At 49.3% G+C, this 17,176-nt stretch overlaps 1 protein-coding gene across 2 annotated transcripts in view; it reads right to left on the bottom strand.

Moving 5' to 3' along the window:
- The window catches only part of COBL (cordon-bleu WH2 repeat protein), a 261,810-nt gene that overhangs the window by 168,907 nt on the left and 75,727 nt on the right, over nucleotides 1–17,176 (bottom strand). Inside the window, exon 1 of one of the 2 annotated variants that reach the window (XM_032874993.1) lies at nucleotides 14,508–14,623. The exons of the other annotated variant lie outside the window; for it this stretch is intronic. Within the exon in view, the coding sequence (XP_032730884.1) occupies nucleotides 14,508–14,608 (101 nt within the window). The 5' untranslated portion in view covers nucleotides 14,609–14,623. Of the gene's footprint in view, nucleotides 1–14,507; nucleotides 14,624–17,176 lie in introns of those variants that run through there. 2 annotated transcript variants of the gene reach the window in all.

Genomic DNA, 17,176 nt, shown 5'->3' with positions numbered 1-17,176 from the left:
CAAAGCAGCCCAACAGAGGACACATTGTGGGAGGCGATGACCAGGTGGCTTTCAGTGACCTGGGTCTGAGATGACAGTGACATTTCCAAGTACAGGCAAGGGCGGGCAGGGGAGAGGAGCCTGGGCCTCGACTGAGGACACCTCTCTGAATGCTGTGGGGGTCCCCACTTGGAGCCAGCCACCAACAAGCCCTAACGCAGGATCCTGTAAGTCTGCAGGGGCTGTGTCTACAGCAGGGAGAGGGTGGAGGGTTGAGCCAAGTCACAGTGGTCACCATTCAGCCTGATCTTGGCCTTCTTGTAGTGTCGGCTGGCTAGTGGGTCCCAGTCTCAGATGTCATCCTGTGTGTCCCAGGTAAGCCCTGAGGATCTGAGACACTGTGCATGGGTTTCTTCTTTCTGGATCTCAGTTCCTTTGGGGACATTGGGGGCTGGACTATAGGACGCTTCCAATTCTAGTATACCAAATCACAGAAAAATAGGAAACCCAAACTACTGCTTTTATATTATAATTAGGATTAGGATGGCCACTAACCAAAAAAAAAAAAAAAAAAAAAAAAAAAGAAAAGAAAATAAGAAATGTTGGCAAGGATGTGGAGAAATTGGGACCCTTGTACTCTGCTGGTGGAAACGCAAAGGAGTGCAACCACAATGGAAAACAGTATGGAGGTTCCTCAAAAAAATAAAATCAGATCCCCTATAATTCCTCTTCTGGGTCCAGGAACACCTTGGCAGTGGTACGGGTTTGGTTCCAGAGCACGCAAAACAGCAGCTATCCCGGTAAGACCAGTTGGATGAATTCTTTGGTTTCCAGTGCATGTAAAAGTACTGTTTATACTATACTGCAGCGTCTGTGTGCAACAGCATTACGCCTAAAAATACAATGTGCACACCTTAATTTAAAAACACTGTACTGGGGCACCTGGGTGGCTCAATTGGTTAAGCGTCCAACTCTTAATTTCGGCTCAGGGCATGATCTCAGGGTCATGATATTGAGCCCCATGTCAGGCTCCCTGCTCAGCGGGGAGTCTGCTTGAGAGTCTCTCTCCCTCTCTCCCTGCCCCTCTGCTGCTTGTGTTCTCTCTCTCTCTCTCTCTCTAAATAAAGTCTTTACAAAAATAAAAATACTTTTTGCTAAACAATGCTAGCCGTCATCTGAGCTATCAGGAAGTTGTATCTTTTTGCTGGTGGAGGGTCTGCCTCGATGCTGACGGCTGCTGACTGACCAGGGTGGTGGTGGCTGAAGGATGGTGTGGCCGTGGCCATTTCTTAAGCTAAGACAACAGTGAACTTTGCCACATCGACTGCTCTTGCTTTCGTAAATGCTTTCTCTGTAGCATGGGACGCTGTTTGGTATCTACCCATAGAACTTCTTCCGAAGTTGGAGTCCGTCCTCTCGAACTCCACCACCGCTGCTTTATCAGATAAGTTCCTGCAATATCCTAAATCCGTTGTCGTCCCTTCAATGGTCTTCACAGGATCTCCACCAGGAGCGGATTCCATCTCACGAAACCACAGTCTTTGCGTGTCCATAAGAAGCAGCTCCTCCTCCGCTCACGTTTGATCCTGAGACTGTAGCAATTCATTGAGTCCCATCTTCAGGCTCCACGTCCACTTCCAGGTCTCTCGCTCTTTCTACCACATCTTCAGGTACTTCCTCCAATAAATCCTAAACCTTTCAAAGTCATCCATGACGGTTGGAATCCACTTCCTCCAAACTCTTGCTCATGGTGATATTTTGATCTCTTCCCATGAATCACAAATGTTCCTAATGGCATCTAGAGTGGTGAATCCTTTCCAGAAGTTTTTTAATTGACTTTGCCCACATGCACCAGAGGAATATCCACCTAGGGCAGCTACAGCCTTATGAAATGTATTTCTTAAATAATAAGACTTGAAAGACAAAATTACTGCTTGATCCATGGGATAGGGAACGGATGTGTTGTGGCAGCCATGAAAACAGCATTTATCTCACTGTCCATTTCCATCAGAGCCCTTGGGAAACTGGGTACATTGTCAACGAGCAGTCATATTTTGAAAGGAACCCTTTTTTTCTGCAGTAGGTCTCAGCAGCAGGGTTAAAAGATCCAGTAAAGTGTGCTGTAAACAGATGTGCCATCATTCGGGCTTTATGGCTTTATTTACGGAATGCAGGTAGACTGGATTCAGCACAAATCTTAAGGGCCTTAAGATTTTCAGAATGGTCACTGAGGATAAGCTTCAACTTCCAGTCACCAGCTGTATTAGCCCCTAATGAGAGAATCAGCCTTTCCTTAGAAGCCAGTCACTGATTTCTCTCTAGCTATGAAGTCCTAGATGGCATCAGTCTCCAACAGAAGGCTGTTGTGTCTACACTGGAAATCTGTTTAGTATCTTCCTTAATTTCCTCAGCCAGATCTGCTGCTGACTTGCTGCAGCTTCTCCATCAGCCCTGCTGCTCCACCTCGAGATGCTTCTTTCCTTGAACTTCACGAACTAACCTCTGCTAACCTCAGACTTGTCATCGGCGGCCTCCCTCTCAGTCTTCATAGAACTGAAGAGTCAGGGCCTTGCTCTGGATGGGGCTTTGGCTTAAGGGATATGTTGTGGCTGCTTTGATCTTCAGTCCAGACCTTTAAAACTTCCTCCATATCAGCAATAAGGCTGTTTTCCTTTCTTATCATTTGTGTGTTTGCTGGAAGAGTGCTTCCAATTTCCTGCAAGAACTGTTTCTCTGTGTTCACAACTTGGCTCACCAGTTGTCACAAGAGATCTTGCTTTCGGCCTATCTTGGCTTTCAACATGTCTTCCTCACCGAGCTTAATCATTTCTAGCTTTTGATGAAAACTGGGAGACGTGAGGCTCTTCCTTCACTTGAACACGTAGAGGCCATTACAGGGTTATTGACTGAGCTCGTTTCAACACTGTTGTGTCTCAGGAAATAGGGACGCCCAAGGACAGGGAGACAGAAGAGGAACAGTGGTCTGTGAAGCAGTCAGAACACACACAACACTGATCAGTGAAGGTCACCGTCTTCGAGGTCATGGTTTGTGGCGCCCCAAAACAACAATGGCAACATTGAAGATCGCTGATCATAGATCACCCGGACAAAGATAATTATAATGAGAAAGTTTAAAATAATGTGAGAATTGCCAAGACATGCCACAGAGACACAAAGTAAGCAGATGGGGTCGGAAAAAATGGCACCGGTAGACCTTCTCGATGCAGGGTTGCCACACATCTAACAGTGATTAAAAATGCAGTATCGTTCACTGCAACAAAGCCAAGCACAATAAAAGAACATAGGTCTGTATGTACCCAAAAGAACTGAAAGCAGAGACTTGAAAAGGTCCCCCCAGGTTCAGGGCAGCATTACTCACAATACTCAAAATGTGGAAGCCACCCAAGCACTCATTACCAATGAATAAGCAAAGCATTCTAGAATATTCTCCGGCCTTAAAAAGGAAACAAATTCTGAAGCATGCTACAACACAAAGGAACCCAAGGACATTATACTAAGTGAATAAGCCAGGACAAAAAGACAAATACTGTGTGATTCCCCTTATTTGAGGTTCCTACAGCTATCAGACTCAGCGAGACCAACCATAGAATGGAAGACACCAGGGGCTGGGGGAGGGCTGGATGGAGAAGTTTTGTGTAACGATTTAACAGTTTTGGTTGACCAGAGTTTCAGTTTTGCAAGATGAAGAGTTTGGGCGATTGGCTGCACGGCAACGTGAATGTTCAGAATGCTACCGACCACACACTGAGAAATGGTTAGCACGGTCAATTCCATCTTATGTGTGTTTCATCACAACTGAATCACAATAATTTCAACCTAATAAAATTAGATATTCATCCTGGTAGTTGTAGAATGTAAGGCAGACTTACTGCCAGGGCTGTCTTCTGTCCCTCAGTGGGCTCCTTCCTAGGGACCCCCCCACACCAGCTCCCCAGCACGGAAGGAATTTCTTGCTGAGCACAGTGGGGGAAGAGAAGGTGGATGTACCACCTGCCAAGGGTGGAGGGAGGCTGAGGGCCCCTTAGAGCAAAGGGGGTGGGTGAGGCTGGACCCCCAGGGGAGGGACCCCTTTGGGAGCAGGTCCAGAGGGTGGACGCAGGTTGCCAGACTAAGCTCCACTGTGAATGAGGGGACAATGATGGGCCCTCCTCTGCCTCCCTCTGGAATCCTCCTCCACCCAAGGAGCACCCACAATACCTGAATTCAGGCTTGTCTTTTCAAGGATGTGACTATGTGTCAGCTCAAGAGCAGAAGCTGCCCAGGTGGACAGATACCCCAAGCTCCTATGAAAGTGAGCACTGTCTCCATGTAACACGGTCACAGTGCCAGGGGCTCCCTCCACCTGGGAAGGACTGCTGCTGTTTCCACGGATCCAATCAGCTTCACTTATCCTCAAACGTCACCACACTGCCAAGCCAGTGACTCCCTTTGGGAAGGTCTGTGCAGGTGCCATGGAGTCGGGACCTATCCGACCCTATGGAGCACGTGGGCAGTAAAAGAGGCAAGGCCCCTCCTGGGCACGCCCCAGGCCCGTGACCTAGCTGGCGACCCTGCCTTTCTTCTCCACACTGTCAGGGACAAGTAGGGCTGGTCCCACATACCTCAGGGACTAAGTCACTGAGCAAGCAGCATCCCCCTCCTGGCCGCCCTGTGCTCCCTCCAGGTACGAGACTGGGTGTGCCCCAGCAGAAACTATAAAACAACATAATATATACAAAAACATCTATGGGATCTCAAAGGTCATCAGTAAGAACACCGGACGGTTTTTGCTTCAAACCACCCCATATTTCCTGTCTAAATTTCAGGGCCGTGCTTGCTAGCTCCCGCATCAGCTGGGACGCCACCAGATGACATTTTCTTCCCAGAGCTCGTCCACAAGCAGCAGAACACTGAGATCTGCTCCCTCAACGCGAGGCCATCCAGGAGGCTGTGGGCTGCTCGTCTGGCACCACCTGGGCCCAGTGAGTGCAAATTCCAGGGCGGGAATCCAGGCAGCTGCATTAAAACCCAACTCCACGGGAACCCGGCCAGGCTGGGGGAGCCCGGGGCAGGCAGGGCCTGGAGCCTGCAAAGGGAAAGTCCCCACAGCTCTAACGTCCCTGGAGCAAAGTCCAAAGGGCTCTCTGCTTTATGTGTGGTGGTGTTTTTTTTTTTTTCTCCCCTCATGCCTCCAACAGTTTCTCAGTGTCCATGACCAGCAGACACTGAAGTCAGTGGTCATGCTGATGCCGGCTCACCCACCTGCCAAGCCCGCATGATTGATGCCCATTTACCATCCGGCTGCCCTGGCAGGAAGCAGGACGAACAGAATCCGCCTAAAGGGAATTTCAAAGAGAAAGCTGGCGCACCCCACTCCTCCCTCTTTGGATCTGGATCCACCGAGAAGCAAAAGCTCTGGCTAACTGGGTCTGTTTTTGCCGCGGGCAGAAGGGCGTTACCACTCTCTCCCCAAGATTCTTCCAGAGCGGAAGTTTGCTTCCTGAGTTAGAAACCAGCCACCTTGGTTCTCAGGGTCACTTCGCTGCCCCTGTCAGCCTGGTCTCTCCTGCCGGCCGCTGGACAAGGCCTCCGCCTCCTCCCACAGAGGGAGCAACCTGGAGGCGGGTAGGGAGCCCTAGAGGAGTCAACGCAGGCTCCGGGCCTCACCCCAGACTTCCCGAACCTGACTCTGCATTTGTCACGGTTGGTGATTCCTGGGTGCAGTAGTGGTTGAGAGGAAACATCAGAGAAAGGGGTACGTTTCCAACAGGACTTTGCTAATGATGCCCTGGAACATTACTTTTGCACACTTATGTAACTTGCCCCACGGGGCCGCCTGGGTGGCTCGGGGAAGCCTCTGCCCTCAGCTCAGTCCATGATCTCAGGGTCCTGGAATCGAGTCCCGCATCGGGCTCCCTGCTCAGCGGGGAGCCTGCTTCTCCCTCTCCCTCTGCTCATGTGCGCTCTCTCTCATATAAATAAAGTAAAACAAAAAACAAAACCCCCCAAAAACCCAAAAAAACCCCAAACCATAAACGTGTCCTGGGAGCCAGTACCAAGTGTGTCTGAGAAGATCGTCCTGCACGAAACCAACATGGTCGACCCCATCACATCACGACCATTCCAAGACCGACGGTACCAGATCTAAGTCGCCCTCCACAGGCTCACAGCCTCCAGGGCAGGCCGATACGACCCGGCGACGGCGCAGGTAAGGACAGAAAGGACGAAGGACAGGCCGTGCCACTCAGGGATGATAAAGGACTCCGGACTTAGGCTGGTTCGGGAAGTCACCTGCCAGCCGTGATGAGAGAAGTCGGTCGGAGGTGGCATGCGCAGGGGTGGCGTGAGGCTGCTCCCAGCAAGGACGTGAGAGGGAGGCAGGGGACTGAGTGTGGACTGGATTGCGGAGACCCTGGTGCCTGTCCCCAAACGGCTCTGAGCACAGCAGTGCCTGCTCCCGGGGAGCAGGCGCCCACGGAGGAGCGCGCATGCCCTCACATACACCCATTCCAACAGCTCTGGGAGGTGAGCTCAGAAGCCATAGCAATTCAAAGCCGCGGACCATCAGATCCAAAGGAGAAGCGCGCGGTGGCTGGAGCAACAGGAGAGGGACTGGATTAGAAAGAGTCAGGCAGAAAGCTCTACATTAGCAGGATGGAGGGGGATGAGAGCTCGTTCTAGAACAGTGAGTGCTCCAGCTGGGGGAGGATGGGGGGGTCTGGTATGAGAAGCTAGAGAGGAAGGAGCTCGGCTGAGAGGGCCGGTCCTTCCCATGGAGAGCCCCGGAAGGTGAGGTGCTCAGACGGGTCCACCCGGGCCTGGCAGCAGCAGGTACGGCAGGACGACAGGTATGTGGGCAGCTGTAACCCCCGTCCACTCAGCAACCTCGACTAGAGTCTGGGGGTGGACAGTGCCCATTTTGCCCAGTGGTTTCCGTGGCCCAAGCTGGTAGAGATGGGGACGAGCGCTCCAAGTGGAGCAGATGGTGGGAGGGGCGTGGACGTGAGCTTTCCCAGGGTCGCGGGATCCCGGCAGCCCCCTACTCACTTGGCTGGGACTCCAGTCAGTACACCGTGAGGATGACAGATGGCCATTCAGGTGCTTCTGCAGTGCTTCTGCCCTGCCTTCTAGCAGAAACAATCACATTTCATGACTCTTGATGGTGCTGGTTTCAGAGCCGCCCGCTTGGGTACTCAGCCGGCTAGGAGGTTCTAGCTGTGTAAGCCATGGCTTTCCCCACCCGAGGCACTGAAGGCATAGCGTGGGGGCTCACAGACACTCTGGGGCTCTGCCCATGAGGCTTGAGCTTGAGTTTCCGTGTAGACTGAACCTGGTAACAAGTAAGGTGACTGGCTCAGGACCTGGCAGGGAGTAGGTGCTCAGAACAGCTCTCCTGTCTTTACATACTCTCTTGTGCCCAAAGAGGGCATCCGACCCGGGGAGAAATCTAAAACAGACTTAGGGCAGTGTGAAGTTCATTTATAGCAAAAAGGAGCACCTGCACAGCATGGACACTTCGTCAAGTCACAGTGTGTTTATGTGTGCCTGTTTAGTTTTTTAAAACAGTGTTCCAAAATAATTATAGAATTCTTAAGTGAAATTTTTGTGCAAGAAACCTCATCTTTAAAACACATTATTCTTTAAAGCAGAGTTCACGAATCCCTAAAGATCTACAAATGGAGTTGTTGGCAGCCTAAAGGGTGAAAGATTTTTTTTAACCTGCAATCATATGTGTGTGTGTATGTGTGTATTTTTTTTTTTTTAATTAGGAGCTTCCCGCATGTGGTCATCTGCGTTGTACTCACTGCCACACTGTTCAGTACCAATGCTGGGTGGGGTTGGGACCACGCCTGCAGCAGAGACTGAATAATGTCCTCTGCACTGTGAGGGTCAAGGGATCCATGGTGGTCCAAATCCAGAGGTCCTGCACTGCTCCAGAACTGACCACGCTTGTTCTCTGTTACCCAAAATTGTGATGAAAAGGTCCTGCCTTGTTAATTAGACATGTGGTGTTAAAAAGACAATGGCAAATATTTGATTTAACTACTTTTCAATATCAAGTTCACATGCATTATTGAACAGGTCCATCAAATTAATGGGATCTTGTTATCTGCATTAGAAAGCCACCATAGGGGCGCCTGGGTGGCTCAGTTAGTGGAGTGTCTGACTCTTGATTTTGGCTCAGGTCGTGATGTCAGGATCATGAGACTGAGCCCCATGCTGGGCTCCACGCTCAGCACAGAGTCTGCTTTGGATTCTCTCTCCCTGTCCCTCTGCCTCTCCTGCTCTGTGCTCTCTCTCTCAAATAAATAAATAAGTCTTAAGGAAAAAAAAAAAGCAACCACAGTGCAGATGGCATTGATGTAAATGATGGTCATTATCTTAAAGTCAAAAGATTAATGTGCACGGGAAGAAACTGACCTACAAAGATTTAACTTTTTACATATCAGATTGAATGCTGGTGATCTCAGTCAAGTGTCAGTGCCACAGAAAAGGAGTGGAAGATGGTGACTCAGAGTGAGGGCCACATGGCTACATGTCAGGCAGCCTTGGATCAAAGCCTGGCTCTGCCGTTCACTGATTGTGTGCTCTCAGCAACTGATGGAGCCCTGTGCCTCAGTTTCCTTATCTGGAAAATAGGAATAACCTTGTAGGATTGCCATGATGATCCAATGTAATGATGCTTATGAGCACAGACACTGGCTAGTACTCAAGTTCATAGTAAGTATCAGCAACTAACAACTTTATTAATGGGACTTGTGCTTTATTTGTACAATGTGTAACTTGTTTGTGTATGTGTGTGTGTAATTTGTACAATCTGTTTTCATTTTACAGTTGTAAAAGGAGCATACTTACCTAGCTTCATGCCTGTAGGTATTTAAGAAAACTAAATACATTTAATTGAATAAAAGACATCACAATCATTGTTTTGGGAGTATCACAAGACTTTCTTACACTGTATGCAAAAATAAACTCAAAATGGATTAAAGACCTAAATGTGAAACCTGAAACCATAAACCCACTAAAAGAAAACACAGGCAGTAATCTTTTGGACATCAGCCTTAGGAATATTTTTCTGGGTATGTCTCCTCAGGCAAGGGAAATAAAAGCAAAAATAAACTATTGGGACTTCCTCACAATAAAATGCTCTTCTGCAGCAAAGGAAATGGTCAAAAAATGAAAGGCAACCTACAGGATGGAAGAAGAAATTTGCAAATGATAGTCCAATAAGAGGCTCATATCCAAAATATATTACAGATTTTACACAACGCCAAAAAAACAAACAATCCCATCAAAAATTGGGCAGAAGACCTGAACACATCTTATTCCAAAGAAGACACCCAGAGGGCCAACAGACACATGAAGATGCTCCATGTCACGCGTCACCAGGGAAATGCAGATCAAAACCACAATGAGATACCAACTCGCACATGTCAGAATGGCTGAAATCATGAAGAAAACAGGTGTTGGTGAGGATGCGGAGAGAAAGGAACCTTCATGCACTGTTGGTGGGAATGCAAACTGGTGCAGCCACTCTGGAAAATAGTATGGAGGTTTGTCAAAAAAATTAAAAAGAGAAATATTTTTAGTGCCATCTAGTAGGCACTAGGTGGCAAATATGGTGTCCATTTCAAGTTGGCTGATGTGTATGGGCATTCCAGTTGAAAGTGGATTACAACTGGCTAGACTGTACACACTTATGCTCTCACACTCAGGTGTCCATGAGGCCTGTCCAGTACACGCAGTATGAGCCCTTCACCCCCTTGGCCTAGCCCTACTAACCCAGTGTCAGCCAGTGCCTTCGCCATGATGCTGGGGCCCTTCATCTTCAGCACAGTCTTCTTACATATGAAGGAGAAGGAGCAGTATCACTGAGGGGGTAGAGCCCTGTGACTCCTCAGAACACACACATGGTGGTTATGTAGGCTTGGGTCTACCTCTTATGGAGGTTGTTTTTGGTTTCCTTCCTTCCTTCATGCCATGGGACAGTGGCACGACCTTACCTCAGTGGGAGACACAGCATTGAGTACCAAGGGACTGGGGGTTGGGGAATGATTTTTATGTGTTTTTTTCCCACCTAATGCTATGTGGTATTTTTCATATGTGATCACTCTCCTTTCTAAGATAGACACTTCCCTCCAACTTTAAAAAAAAAAAAGGTGCCATAGTGCTAGCTAGTAATTCCACCACTGGGTGCTTACTCGAAGAAAATGAATGCACTGATTTGAAAAGATCTCTGCACTCCTATGTTTACTGCAGCATTATCTACAATAACCAAGATATAGAAACAATCCCAGGATCCACTGATAGACGAATAGATAAAGAAGCTGTGGAAAGTACAATGACTGTGAATGTACATTGTACATTCAATGACTCAGCCATAAAAAAGAATAAGATCTTGCCAATTTCAATGGAATGGATGGATCTAGAGGGTATCAGATGATTTAATTTATATGTGCATCTAAAGCAACAAGAGAAATTAACAAAGAAAAATAGAAACAGACACACACACCGAGAACACAGTGGTGGTGTTTAGAGGGGAGGCAGGGAAGGGATGGGCGGAATAGGTAAAGTGGAGTAAGAAGTACAAACTTCCAGTTATAAAATGAATAAGTTAAAGGGATGGCAAGTAGAGCATAGGGAAGGCAGTCACACTTACTGTGGTGAGCACTGGAGTGATGTATACAATTGTCTAATCACTATGTTGTAAAATGAAACTACTATAACATCGTGTGTCAACTATACTTCAATAAAAAATTAAAATACAATAAAATATTTAAAAATAAAAATGGGTCCCTACACTATCAGTTCTGAGACAGGCAGGCAGACTGTGTCCCAGGATTTATCAGGGGTTTTCTGCTCATCCCCACTATCTTAGATCATCTCCAACTGGACGGGCTGAATAGGAGGGGGCCAGGCAGGCCAGGCAGGATGGCCATCATCCCACTGATGGCCACGAGTGACGAGGCCACTTCTGGTTTTTTGAGTTTCAAAATCTGATCGTGTGCATGGAGAGAAGGCCCTTCCTGTCCTAGCACCTTCTAAGGAAGGGGTGTGTGGTGCCTGGCCCGCACAAGCCTTCTCTCCACTCCCTGAATCTTACCCTGGCTGCTCATCTGACCTCAGACTGGGCAGGTCATGTCTATCTTTGAGAAGAGAGTAATATTTTAAAGAAGAGGATCACCTGGTCCTTGGGTCACCATCACAGTGACAGCTGAGATTCCAAGAACATTCTAGAGCCTTCTGGGACGCACGTGAGTGATGGAGGCACAGCTCTGATCAGACCTAGGAGCTCCTCTCAGAACTCATGGAGAGAAGCGGGATTCTCTCTCTCCCCTCCCATCCTCTGCAGAGAGGTACTGGCATCACCTATGTGACAAACCACATGACACAGTGCCCACCAGGCCCCTGGCACGGCTCTTCCAGAGTCGGCCCCACCCCCTGTGATTCCTCGTCTACCCTGTCCACTCAGAAACCACACCCTGAGACTTGGATTTCAGAGTGGGGCCTACAGGTCACCCTATACTTCGGGGTCACGCTCCCTGAGAGTCTTCAATAGGGTTGGTATGACCAAGGAAATTAACCAGTTTTCTTTTGTAAATGTGTTTTATCTAGTGGGTAGAGTTTCCCTTCTGCAAGAAATTCAATGAAAGTTGAAGCATATCAAGTGGTTGGTAGATGAAGTCCAGGCAAAGGTGGGCCTTCTTTTGGCACCAACAGCGTCCTTCCATTGATCCTTCCAGGGACAATAAAACCCCAGAACAAAGTGGAAGAAAGACATCGATCCCAACAGCAGAGGCCAGGAATAAACTAATTTGATTGTTAGAAATGAGGGGGAAAGTACTGTGGAGGCAAACGGGGTGGGAAAGTGGTCTTCCAAACTATTCTCAATAATCTAGCAACAGCACCACGTGTCCTCCCTTTCCACTCATGCCAGGAACAAGGGACAGGGAGGGACGCTGCTACCAAAGGGACTCACCTTTCAAATGGAACTCAGAAAGAGCTATTTCAGAGGGCTCTGGAGTGGCTTAGATGGAATCCCCATTAGAAGCAGGATGTCACTCATTAGGACAAAATCCCCTCATCCCCACCTGACATCCACAGGCTTTGTCCCACCACTCACCCTCGCTTCCTGCCGAGAGATTCTGCATTCCTGCTCACTCTACATCAAGTCCCTTCAGCGCTTTGCTTTGTATTTGTAATAAAGTACAGCACCTTGGCACGGCCTTGAAGGCCCCAGACTTCCCACCTTGACTCCCCACCAGCTTCAGCTCTGCCACCTGCCATGTCCCAACCTCACTTCCTCCTCCATACCTGGAATAAGCAAGCTCTCCTTTGTTGAGGACTTGCACATGCTGTTCCTCCTGCTGGGATGATCTTCCCTCTCCTTGGCTCTTTTCCACCTGCCATGACCCAAACTGAGAAGTGCACTCCCTGAAAGGCCATCCCCCAATTCCTAATGAGGCCCTGTCATTCTCCTGCAGGGACTTCGTTCCTTCTCTAGTGCTTCTGATCTGCACTCACAGGTCTTTGCTGAGCTGTTTTAGGACCAGCCACAACTCTAGACTCCCACTCCAAGGGAACAGGGGTCAAGACAGAGAATCGCTCAGCAACTATTTGCTGCATGAGTGAGTGAGTTCTCAATGCTGGGATTCAGCTGCTATGCCACTAACCAAGTTTGCTATGAACGAAGTCAAGGGGAATGTTTAGATGCCCAGAGGACAGCAGATAGTGCTGAAGGTACCCAGGGATCATTATGGAGCCTCCAAACACACAATGGCCAGGAACCAGCTCTCACAGCTCTAAGGAAAATATTCAGGTGGTTCTTAGCTCCCAGTTTCAGAACACTTATGAGCCAGCCAAGCCTTCTGTGTGTGCCTGCTTCTCCCAGCAGCTTCACATGGCAGGTAGAGCTTCCCCATCTTAAGTATGGGGTGACTGAGGATGGCACAGGGTGAGTAACTTCCCCATGGCTGGAAAGACTGGAATGCCTGCTAAATCTCGGAATCCACTCAGGCTGTAATGTGCCCCTGCCCCTCAGCTATTTCCTGAAAGCAAACCCCCAGGGGTATCTGGCAGGTTGATGTTGAGCTGTCTAAATGCTGTGCCCTGTGCTAGAACATTGGTGTCCTGCGGGGGTAGCCATAATGAGAGGGGTAGGTCAGAAAGCGGCCCTTCGGTGAAGCTTCTGGCACAATCATAGACAAAAGCCATCTGCTGCAATGTGGGGTCTGGACAAGCCTTGTTTCAAAGCACAGTTAGAGCTTCGTCTTATTTCTAGGTAGAGTTAGAGCCCCCAAGAATTTCATTTGAGGCTTTAGTTTTCTTATAGATTCCACGGATCACAGGGACCATGTTCAGCACCCTCACGGAACAGAGGAAGGGGCAGAGTCAAAGGGAAAGGGAAGGACCTGTCAATGGATGATGTCTGAAGCTAGGACAGCCCCTGAGTCAGCCCTCAGGGTTTTCAATACCTTGAGGGTTGGGGACTCCTTAGAGGATCCAATGAAGGCTACTTGTCCTCTCTCCAGGCAAGATGAACCTTCACATGCATGCAAGCTCCACAGACCACCATGAGTGATTGGGGACCCCGGGTTAGAACCCACATAATACTTTCTCTCAGAGTCGAGCACCTCTAAGAGGGCAACGTTCTCTCTAAGACAACAATTCCTTCTAATAAAGGACAAATGAGGCACATCCCCCAGATGCATTATTCTACCCACTCTGCCTTTAGAAACAAAACCCAATACAAGAGGAACATTCACCAGGGGTGCGGATGAGTGACACGGGCTGTAAGACATGTATGTATGAAAGTCTCAAGTGAAGAGGCCATTCTAAGTTGCAGCTTACAGATGAAGACAGTAACACCACACTGTTCTAGTAAAACCAGGAACAGTGGCTATCCCCAGGAAAAGGTCGTATTTTGGGGCAATGCGGACACCATATTTCAGAATTCTGCCCCAGAACATAGTTCTACAGCTGTAAGTCATCTACCAGTCCCCGTGACATGCTCTGCAGTCAGGAAGACAAAGTTCAGATCTAGTAAAGATACCCTCAAGCCGTGTGAGCTCCAACAAGTGACTTCATGTGCGCAGGTTCTTGGCACTTGTAAACCTCAGTTTCCCCTAGAGCTGACCAAAGAGCACTTTCAACCTTCATCTGACATGGTTAACACAAGGATTAAATGTTTCTCATGCTGCAGTGCTGTGGAGGCCGTACTCAAGGGCTGGTAGCTGCTACAAATAATTTAATTACTATTAACAGGTTTATTTTTGGGGACAAAAACCCCAAAAAGCCAGCCTCCTGTCTCCATGAGGGCAGCCTGGAAGCTAACTCCTCAAGGTGCCCCCAAAAGGCTCATTTGTACAACAAATGCATTCAAAATCAACAGAGAAACCCTACTCACAACCTTATTTCACCGCTTTGACCCGGGTTTGGGGAAGCTTTCAGTAATTCAACATGAAGAGATTAGCTTTCTTGATAGGATTCTCAAAGACATAATGACAAAAGATATCCATAACACTCACCAAACTCTACACTCGGGCCGCATATGTGGGAACGCTCCTATCTCTGCACACATCAAGTCAATATTCAAAGAGGAACATAGGAGAGCCGTGTCCCACAGCATTACCCAACTCCTAGGCAGTTAAGAAAGCTCCATAGGTGTGGATCACTTAACCATCGGCAAATGCTCTGCGATGAAGCTCTGAGCAGAACGGCTTCTGCTCCAACCATCAGATAAAACAAGAGTAACTACATTGTCGAACGGTACAGCAAAAGGATCTCTCCTTCAAAATAACAGGCGGTGCTCCTTTCCTGAGGTTGGAACATTCTTATCCAATGAAACGAAATAGATCAGAGAAGACTTACTGATTGCCAAACCACCTGGCAATGTTTGCACACATCCCAGGCTGTTTTCTGCCCCCGCCTGGAGCAGCTTGCTTTGCCCCCTACAAGGAGAGTAGAGGGGTCTCCAGGCTGGGCTAAGGCAGTCCTAGGAGATGAAGGAGCTTCCCTGGACTGGGAGACAGAGGCAAGGCAGTGCGCTGAGAAGAAGCAGAGGCCTCTGATCCGACCGAGCCTAGTGACTTATTAATAAAGGTGCTACCCGATGCAGGGTTTCTTCCCAAGCAAGCCTGCGCACGGGTGACAGCGCTTGCGGAGATGCTCCCTGCTGTGTGCAGCACCAGCGACCAAACTCACAAGATGCTTTCATTTTCGTGGTCAAATTCACAGACCTTTTAACCTTGGAAAATAAAATGTTAAAAGGAGGAGCAACTAGGGAGAGGGGGAGAGCTTCCTCCTCCCTAATGAGGATGCCTGGCGGCAACCGGCTTCTTTCTTACGAAGCGCACCCACCACTTTCTCGTACGGGGGCCCATACAGGAAACGCAGGAGGTCGCTTGGGGGAGGAAAACCCTAATTATTCTTTAAGAGCCAAGTCATACCTTTCACGTCGCTGCCCACCTCGGGCAACGAGGCATTTGCTGAACTTGTAGAAAGCAATTCTTGCCATCTAAAGGCGCGATTCAGCACCTTCTTTTCCTGAAGAGTGTTTGTTTTTCTTTTCTTCCCTCCAAAACAGCCACGTGACAAGAAGCTCATGGTTTCCTGGCGGCCAGTCTTGCCATGGTGTGGTTTTTCAAGCTCGAAACCCATATTCGGTTTCGACCAAATACCACTGTCCCAGGGTTACCAACTATGGTGCCAAACAGACAATGCGTGCAGGGAGACGTGCCTAGGAGACCGACATGCTCCAGTTCTCAACAGAACCGAGGGCCTGGGGTCCCACTGAAGGCACAGAGGGCCTGAGATGAGGGGATCTGCTGGCCAGGACAACACCTTTCCCCCTTGGGCCCCTGCAGTCTGCTCTGTGTCACCAGAGCTACCCACTTCCCTGACTAGCAGCCCCCAGAGATCTGGTCAACCATCCTCTCTGGCTAGTGAGGCAGGGCCCCTCCAGCACAGCCCGCGGGAGGAGGCAAAGAGTGTGTTTCCCCCCAGCTGTCCCCTAGTTAGATGCCAGCCTTACTGCACAGAGGCCACACCCACACCCAGCCACCACCTCGGTCCCGCAATCCCAGAGACTGTGTAAGTCTGCTGGTTTATAGGCCATTACAAGCTGAATGACGAGCTCTCTGTGCAAAGCTGCTCACTGACCCTCCTTTCATTGGGAGGCTCCACTATTCCCCAAGACTTCTCCCTGGCCTTCATCTCTTCCTACTCCCCTACCTTCTCTGCCTCCCCCTCCCCTTCCCCTCCTCCTCCTAAGCTTCCTTCCCCTCCTCCTATGTCAGTGCAACTTGGTTCCAACTCTTCCAGGCCCCACACCGCCTCCTCCTTCCCACCCTCCCTGCTCCACCTACACTCAGGATGGACTCCTGCATTAGACTCTCACAGAATCTCCTCTGCCTCCTGACACAGCCCCTTCTGAGTCCCTATGTCTACAGGCTAGGAAGACTCTTCCTCAGGCATGACTCCCTTCTACCAGGCCCCTACTGCAAGCACCTAAGTGCTCCCCACTGGCCACTGGGCAGCCCCAAACCTCCCTGCCTGAGATGCTGTATCTCAATGCTATTTCCGCTGTGACCCCACATTGCCCAGCTGCGGTGACCAGAACCTTGGTGCTCAGAAGGGACAGAAGGGACTCTCTCTCCTCCATCCCATCTCCAGCTGCCGATCCTCTGCCAGCCCCATCTGTGAACCCTTCATCACAGCTCAGCACCACTGCCGAACAGCAAAGACCCTACACAATGCAGTCACCAGGTGCAGCCTCCATTTCCTCCTCCATGTGATGGGGATCATGTCAAAGTTAAGTGATCTCACTCTTCTCGGATCCATGGACACTGCCTGGCAACTGAGCCTTTACTTAGCAACTCCTGTGACAGTGTGGAACAGGACTATCCTGTTCTCACATATCCATGAAGCCAGAAAGCTGAGAATCCCATGTTCTAGATTCTAGAAATGCCCCAGCAGGTCCTTGCCTGGAGGGATCCCACCTATTGTCTATCCCCTCACTAGCATAGTGAGGAGAAGGCTAGAGGTCTCTGAGGCCCGTACATCAGGTTAGTGGGGACATCATGGTGCCCTATCCCTCACCTAGTGCTTCTCTGTACTCCCCCAAACCATCCAGGGGCCTCCTGGAGAGCCACACCACAACTGAGCTGGACTGGAGGCCAGCAGATACAGAGCTGTG

Source organism: Lontra canadensis, unplaced genomic scaffold, assembly GCF_010015895.1.
Source record: "Lontra canadensis isolate GAN:19392208 unplaced genomic scaffold, GSC_riverotter_1.0 scaffold54, whole genome shotgun sequence".
In the NCBI taxonomy this organism is placed as follows: Eukaryota; Metazoa; Chordata; class Mammalia; order Carnivora; family Mustelidae; genus Lontra; species Lontra canadensis.
This window is presented reverse-complemented; position numbering and strand designations above follow the sequence as displayed.